Source organism: Sylvia atricapilla, chromosome 12 (genome assembly GCF_009819655.1).
Source record: "Sylvia atricapilla isolate bSylAtr1 chromosome 12, bSylAtr1.pri, whole genome shotgun sequence".
NCBI lineage: Eukaryota > Metazoa > Chordata > Aves > Passeriformes > Sylviidae > Sylvia > Sylvia atricapilla.
The window spans coordinates 898,027-906,550 of NC_089151.1; the positions used below are offsets into that span (position 1 = coordinate 898,027).

The following is an 8,524-nucleotide window of genomic DNA, read 5'->3' on the forward strand; positions in this document are numbered from 1 at the left end:
CCTCCTCAGGGCTTGCCCCAACACTCCCTGTGTTCCCTGTGCTGTATTAACCCTGCGGGTTTGAGCTCTGCTCCTCCTTGTGTGTTACCCAGGAGATTCCCAAGGTTCCCTCCTAATGGATGGAGCTTGCTCCATCCTCTCCTGTTTACAGCTCTGCAGTTAATTCCAGCCCCCTGTACACCTGCAGCCTTAGGTGTGTTCACCAGGTGTTTCAGGAGAGAGCCTTCCTGTCGTATTTTAGACCACATTCCAAGTAACTTGGTCTTTATCAATGAAGCATGAAATTAAAGATTTGCTCTTAATGGTCTTGTGATCTTTGGGAATGTGCTTCAATTCTAATGCTGGCTTTTCCTTCCCTCCCTCTTTATCATATTGTTGGAACTATTCGCAAAGATTAGAATTGTGCTTCTTGTGGATTACTGCAAAAATCATGTGCTCCCTGAGAAAAAAATTATCCTGTGGGAGCCTTGGATGTAAGCAGCCCTCTAAAGCAAAAGGCCTGATAGAACCTTCACCACACTGGAGTCAAGAATAAATTTTTTAAACAAAAAAAATTTCCCAAGAACCAGCCCAAAGAGACAAGCTCTCAATTACCCAATAACCTGGAGTTTGGAAAGGAGCTTTTGTAGTCAACTCTGAATATTTTAGGAGCCATGACAGATGATGGATGATGACAATTCACTCCTCTCAGAGGGTTTCTCGAGCAAGGAGTGGAAGTGTGTGTGTATATATTCAACTTACACATGAAATACAAAGTGTTCTGTAGTAACCTGCAGGCACACACTGTTGCAAACCCTCATTTTGGAGCCCCACACTAAACATTTTGAGCAGCAGCAGCCCTGAACCTCTGCCTGTGATTTTCCTGTCCTGCTACAGGTAGTATGGCAGTGCCAGCTGGAGTAAAGGCTGCTGCTCATTTACAAGGGCCTCTGCAAACTGCTGCACTCATCTCTGAGGAAAAGCAAATGCAGCTGCTCCAACAGCAGCAAAAGTGGGAACAAGTGCTGCCTTCCAGCCCCTTCCAAAGCATTCTGTGAATCTATCAACTCATGGCAGAAGTTTATGGACAAACCCAAGCTCTCAGAAGAAAAACAATTCTCCTGGCTTTTCTCACATCAGATGCAGCTCCAGAGTCTAAAACACATCGTTGGAGAACTGCAGTTCAACACTTTCCAGAGGAATCCCAAGTGCCTGGGTACCTTTAAGAACTCTTGCTGCCACAAACCCACTCCACACACATCAGACATCAAATGAAACTTTGTGTTTTCACCTAAACACAGGCCAGTGTTTATATATGCTGAACTATAAATAGCATTAAAGCAAAAGCTGACAAATTCCAGTAACATGAGAGTTGTTTCAAGGAAACTAATTCTTCCCCAGAGGATACAGCTCCCCCCCTGCCTCATACTGTACCAAGAGCTGCAGCTACTGCTCAGCCCCTCTCCATCACATTTTACACGTGTGTGCATTCACCAATACTGAGAACACAAAATTTCCTGCTAGAACTTTACATTGATTCCTGCAGAAAACACCCACTAAAGGGAAAAAGGCTGCTGCAGAAATGCAGTATTACATTTGGAGGCAAAAATAGTATCTCAGCATCATTATGTATTTCTACATAATTAGCCAGAAAAAATGTGTAGACAGAATTCCTGCTTCCAGCAGCCAGTGCTGAATCAGTGAGGAAGTTTAAGCTGTCTGACAGCACTACGTGTCTTGTAATTTGTTGCTGATTTAATTCCTTTGACGAATAACTGGCTGATCCCAAGTTTCCGGGTTTTTTCCTGGAAGTAGCTCCATTTATACCCAACACTGAAACACATTTTCTCTCTCCCTACGGGAAGCAAGGAACACGTGTTTCAGGATTAGGGTTATTATGAAATATAAACAAGATAACATGCAAACTAGATAAACCCTAGTGATCAGCCAGAAGTCCAACACTCGTTTCCTCACACTAACGCTCACTTGCATAAAGTTAATCAGTTATTAGACACTATCTACAGTAAACTTCCAAATCTCTTATCTTTCCCCAAAATATCTCACCTAGACAAGCCCAGCTTCACAAATTCTCCTCCCAAAATCAAGGACTCACAGGGATAGGCAGATTTACAGAAAGTATTTTAAGTGTCAATTTCTTCAACTGCCCTTTATCCGATTATCCTGCCCTTATAATCTCTCATCTGAGATCAGCTGCTTGAAACTTTGATCTTCCTGCCAGTTGTACTGACAGTCCAGAAAATTCTATTTCACATGGTTATATGGACCAGAACCACACCAAACCTGGGATCAGGATCCAACAACACAGCCCTTGGAACTGGGAAAGAGAAGATTTTGTTGTATACTACAAAACCTGCACAAAACATTCTGAATTTATGTATTAGTTAAAAAAAAATAAATGAAGAAATTTAGGAAGGGTTTTTTTTTTTCCCTGGCAGGGTGGGCAGGGCTGGCACAGGTGCCCAGAGCAGCTGTGGCTGCCCCTGGATCCCTGGCAGTGTCCAAAGCCAGGTTGGACATTGGGGTTGGAGCACCTGGGACAGTGGGAGGTGTCCCTGGGACAGTGGGAGGTGTCCCTGCCCATGGCAGGCAGTGGGACTGAATGAGTTTTAAGGTCCCTTTCAACCCAAACCACCCCAAGATGGTCTGGAATTAGGTCATTTTCAGTTAAAACAACTGCACAAAAGGTGTCTGTGGCAGGGCTGGACGAGTGACCACCAGCCCACACAAAATATGTGCTTGGGTCAACATGGACATGGCTCAGCCCCAGCAGCTGGTGACAGGGTCTCTGTCTTCAAAGGGGAGAGGAGAGACCTTGGGAAGATTTAGGAAAAATAACACTGAGAAGGTACAAAAACCAGCCTGTGAAAATGATGTGGTGATGCTGCAGCAGGAGGGCAAAGGCTGGTGGTTCGTGATGGCAACCAAATACTACAGGGTCCTTCACCCTGTTTCACTCACCTCCCCTCAGTGCACACTCACAGCTGCCCCTCTCTGGGAATGATTCTGGATTTCTACACACACCCTAGGCTGAGAGTGCTCAGCCTTCTCCCATCCCCAGCAGCAGCAAACACCTCTGGGAATCCCAGCCCATCCTCATCCTCACAGCACCAAGGGACGTGTCAGAAACACAGCACACCTTGTGACACACAGCATCACCTTCCTCCTCACTCACCAGCCTGCTGTGGTTCCATTTCAACTTTATTCTTAGAACAGAGCAGTTAAGCTTACAGGGCACAGAGAACATGACACAACTGCTTCCTGTGTGGGAATGCTGAGACAACCCCAAGATTCTGTGAGGAGTCACAGCAGCTTGGACATGTCCCATAGAAAGGCTTTTCCCAAAGGGATATTCCCAGCATGGAGAGTGCTCTCCCTCCTCGTTGGAAAAGTCTGCTGTAAAGCAGAAAACCAAATACACAAGAATCCACTATTCCATCAAATGCAGCACCTTCTTCTTCTGGGCCATGGATCCTCCATGACTTTCTGGCTACACCTACACAGACATTTCAGCTGCACAGATTAAAAACTAGTGATTTCTAGAAATCTAGCGCCCTGTTATCTCACACTGTGCTAGTACTGGCTCAGGGTGCTACAGAACCTCTCTGCTCTCAAACTTTTGTGACACAAATTGAACTGAGATCCTTCTGCTTGGTTGACCAAATTGCTGCTGCCTGTAACTCAACACCTGGTGATGCCAGGAGCACAGAGACAAGGAAAAGAGCAAAGAACACCCAATTCCAATGTTTAAAACAACAGCAGCTCATCCACGAGGAAGCTTCACTTCCCCAGGACTTCCAAACACTTCAAACATTATGGAATTTTCCTTACACATAGAAAAGATACCCCTAAGCTTTGCTACTCCACATCAAAAGCCAAGCCACGTTTCAGGAACTGCCACTGCTGGAAGCCAAACCCCAAACCTGACAGAGAAGTTTGCTCTGTCCTGCGGGCAAATGAGGTGCAGAGGGCCCTGGATGGAGCTCCAACTCCACCACCACTTCTCCAGGTTGCTCCCAGCCTGGAGGAGGCTGTGGAGCCCAGCTCACCTGAGTCTGTTCCACCACTGTGACCTGTTCTGGGACTTCACCCCTGTAATGCCAGGGGCTCCTCCAGCAGCATCCCTCCAATCCCCAGCCCAGGACTAACAGGTAATGACAGCTTTCCTGCCCCCATGGGAATCACATGGAGAGCAAGATCAGTACATGGGAGAAGATGAGAACCATCTGAATTATCAGCACTAGCAGCAGACGTGGAGCATTTTCCACTTGCTGCTGACATTTTTGCCCTTAAGGAAAGGTACATCCTGGAAATCCCTTACCACTTCCATGACCTCATGAACAGCAGCCAAGTTAATCCTTGTCTTTTAATAAGCCTCCCTGCACTGAATGGCTGCCCATATCCCCACTGATACTCGTCTCCTCAACATGGTTTAATACCCGCACAGATTGGCTGCTTCTCCCAAAGCCATTTCCTTGCTGCAGCACATGACAGTCACACCAGAGATTAGACAAACCTTGGTGTCCTCCTCTAATCAGCTGGCGGCATCGGAGCAGAAATCTCTTCTAATGATGGTCACTAAGCTGATCAAAAAAACAAGCAAGCAAACAGGCCAAGAGAGTTGTTTATATGGAACTGAGATTAAAAAACAATTAGAAATCATGAAGCAGCAAGTAGCCTCTGCTGCACGGGGGGAAGTCAGTGAAGTAAAGTGAGCACACGTGCTCAGCAAATTAAAGAAACTATAAAGGAAAAATAAAGTGTCCATATTCCACCTCACCCCCACTAGGGAAGCAACTTCAGCTTCAGAGCAGCCACACACATATAAAGGTCCTATGATGCTAATCTAAGACACAGTTTTGGACAAAATCTGTACTACCAAGGCTCCAAATGTCAGATTGTCACTCTTCACCTCCAAAGGCGCTGCATTTTAATAAAATAATACATATGACGAACATATTTCAGAAATTTTTGTGGGTAAGGAACGCTAAAAGCAGAATCTACTCTAGGCTTAAAAAATCCAGGCCTCTGCCAGAAGACCTTGTGGTTGGTTGGTTTATCTGTTCATCCTGAAGTTCAGAAATTCTACTCAGAATTCAGTGTGCCTGATAACCACCACAGCTTAGTGATTGAGCTTATTGGAGGCCACTGATTCCACCACAATATCTTAGTTCACAGAGTTTTTGGAGGCCACTGATTCCACCACAATATCTTAGTTCACAGAGTTTTTAGAGAATGATGAAGGAATGGAGGAGCTCTAAATCCTCCAAAATGTAATCAAAGCTTCACTTTGTTAAAAGACATTCGTATCACACGGCCCTCGGGATTTTTCTGTACACAAAAGCTGGGTGTGGGAAGACTTTGAAGCAGACTATTTTGGCCATCAGGAAGAGCCTGTAAGAGCCAGCTGAGGAACCCTCTGGCTCTTCACCCCAAGCTGAACAGGTTTTCCTGCAGACCTCAAGAACAGCATCGACTGAGTAAGTTTGGTTATTACAACCAGAATTCACACAATCACAGAATCCTGGAATGGTTTGGGTGGGAAGAGACCTCAAAGCACATCTCATTAAATCCCCAGCCACGGGCAGGGACACGTTCCACTAGCCCAAGTAGCTCCAAGCCCTGTCCAGGGACACTGCCAGGGATCCAGGGGCAGCCACAGCTGCTCTGGGCACCTGTGCCAGGGCAGAGTTTCTTTCCAATATCCAACAGAATTCCTAGCAGAATTAAGGCCACATTCCAGAAAACTCAGGCCACCCCAATGGAGACAGCTCACATCTCACAGCATGACTGCTTCCTCAAGGCTAAACCGGGAGAAGTAACCTCGGGACCCACTGGAGTAACTCCTGCAGTGAGAATACAACAGTTCAGAACTTTCTGGCCTTTGAGATGAGCAGACAAAACTGTTCCTCCAGCTGCTGTGAGCCAGCACCCCATCACCCGACAGGGAATGACAGGGAATCTGTCCCCAGCCCACGGAATGTTCAGGCACTGAGATGGCAATGTCGATAGCAGGGCTGGCACAGGGAGCAGCACAGGACAGCATGGATGGAAGCCAAAGGAGGATAACAAGGATTCAGTAAGAAGCTCAACAGAGGAAGCTCTGAGAGTCTGAGAAAGGAAACTAGGAGAGAGACAAAGCTCAGTGCATAAACCAGAACAGAAACAGACTGAGACAGGCACAGCCCAGACAGATCAGTGACCACTGAAGCACTTCCTACTTCAGTGCCGAGGGTTTGTTGTTGTTGAGGTTTGGGCTTTCTCCTTTTGTTTTTTTTTTTTTTTTTTTTTGGTTGGTTTTTCTGAGTACTCCTTGGGAGACCCAAACTCTCACTTGCAGAAGTGAGAATCACCCATGACAACTGCAGGCACGGAAAATCTGCTTCAGGGACAGCAGAGATTTTTATATTACAAAGTTGCAAGAAAAAAGATTTGGTAGACTGAAAGAACACACAACAGAGAGCAAATAAGCTTTTGTTCTGTATTTCAGAACAATCAGTTTTGTTTCTCTTTTGACCTCTGTCAAAAGGGGATTTAGGACATATTACAGACTATCACACTCCTGCATTTCCTAACATCTTTGCAACTTCACTGATTTAACATCACAGGTTTGGCAGAAGGGAAAACAAGACAAACAGCCCTGAAAACAGGTTAAGGTTTCACACAGAGCAAAAAGGAAGGACCCTGCTTGAGCATACACAGAACAGATAAAATACAGCAACTGTTCAAAGAATCACAGAATCACTAAGGTTGGTCTCTTTAACACTGAGACCAACTGTTAACACAGCACTACCAAGCCCCACTAAACCACAGGAATATAGATTTTTAATGGGATATTGGGAAGGAATTCTTCCCTGTGAGGCTGGGGAGGCCCTGGCACAGGCTGCCCAGAGATGCTGTGGCTGCCCCATCCTTCAAAGTGTCCAAGGCCAGGTTGGACAGGACTCGGATCTGGGACAGCAGAAGGTGTCCCTGCCCATGTTAGGGGTGGAACAGGACGAGCTTTAAGGTCCCTTCCCACCCAAACCATCCTAGGATTCTGTGACACTTGGGACATTCCGTGACATCACTGCATGGCAAAAGCAAGAAGCAGCCCATAGGCAGTGAGGCTGAGCAGGAGGACAACAGACACTACATAATAGTCTTGATGCAGACACCCCAAAACATTTTATGGTTACTGATCTAATCACTCCTATTTTTGCAAGAGTTGAAGGTGAGTTGTAGTAAGATCATAACTTCATAAAGCTCCCAGTGGTATCTGTCTTACCCCAGTGCCAAATCCACCAGGTTACACTTACTAAAACATTGCTTTTATTTCGTGTTTTTGAGTATGTCTCAATACGATGAAACAAAGGGCTCAATAAAAACCGAGCATACAACCTAAAATACGTAAAGACTAATTAGCCTGTTCTCCCTAATTGCCCAAAGCTGCCCACTGGATTTCCACACAGCTGTCAGATGCAGCTCTGTCCTGCCAGAGGGAATCACCTGCAGAGCACTGTCCCCTCTATCTGCCACACCACCCTCAGCATATCAGTGACCGTGGAGCAGGGAAGGACTGGAAGCAGGTCTCCTGTTATTGTCAGCCCTGGCAGGGCCACACTGCTGCTACAGCAACAGTGGCAGGTTTTCAAAGAAACTGCAGTGTATACAAGGATGTTTTACACAGCCAAACAGAAAATCTTCCTTCCAGTTCCCCCGGCTTCAGACAAAAGCAGCAAACCCTAAAGCAACAGGCTCCAGGCGCGTGGAGGGGACGGCAGATGCCAGGGGGCTGCCTGTGCTAGAAAACTCCAGCATTAAAACGCTGATGGTGGTGCAGCTCCACTCTGAACCATCCCCAGAGGATCCCAGTGCTCCGTGTCGGTGATGTAGCACTGGCCACTAAAATGCAAATCTTGCCTGCAAATTCTGCTACTCCCTGAAATGCACATTGTAGAGTGTTAGTGAGGGAGGCAGAGGAGTTTTCTGAAAGGCTGGTGTTGTAGAGAAAGATGACCAGTAATGTATTATTAATGATTAAAGTCATTAACATTTGATCACAGCTCTAATATCACAGAATCCCAGATTGGTTTGGGTGGGAAGTGACCTTAAAGCCCATCTCATTCCAACCTCCTGCCAGGGACATGGACATCTCCCACTAGTCCAGGCTGCTCCAAGTTCCATCAACCCAGCCTTGAACATTTCCACAATATCATTATTTCTTGTACTTCAAAATAAAAATTTAAGCTGAAAGTTGTTTCCTGTATTTTCTAAAGGACAAGTATTAATACCAAAAATGGCAATAATTAATAGGTAATTTTGCAAGCAATTCACAACCAGCTCCTGTACCCTGTCCCACCAACCTTCAGAAAAGTTTCTAATCTCAATATTCAGGACTTTGCACAGCAGGATAGGAGTTGAGAAATTAATCCTTTTAAAGTTGAATTTCAACAACTGACAAAGGCATGTGTTAGCTGAATTCTATTTATGGCATTCATCCAAATATCAAATAAAGCTTTCCTGGCTGTGTTTCAGTCATCCCCAT

At 45.7% G+C, this 8,524-nt stretch overlaps 1 protein-coding gene across 1 annotated transcript in view; it reads right to left on the reverse strand.

Moving 5' to 3' along the window:
• Positions 1-6,085: 6,085 nt before the first annotated feature.
• LOC136366334 (nuclear factor of activated T-cells 5-like) overlaps positions 6,086-8,524 on the reverse strand; it is a 49,531-nt gene continuing 47,092 nt past the window's right edge. The window contains 1 exon segment of the mRNA XM_066327315.1: positions 6,086-6,121. Within this exon segment, the coding sequence (XP_066183412.1) occupies positions 6,086-6,121 (36 nt within the window).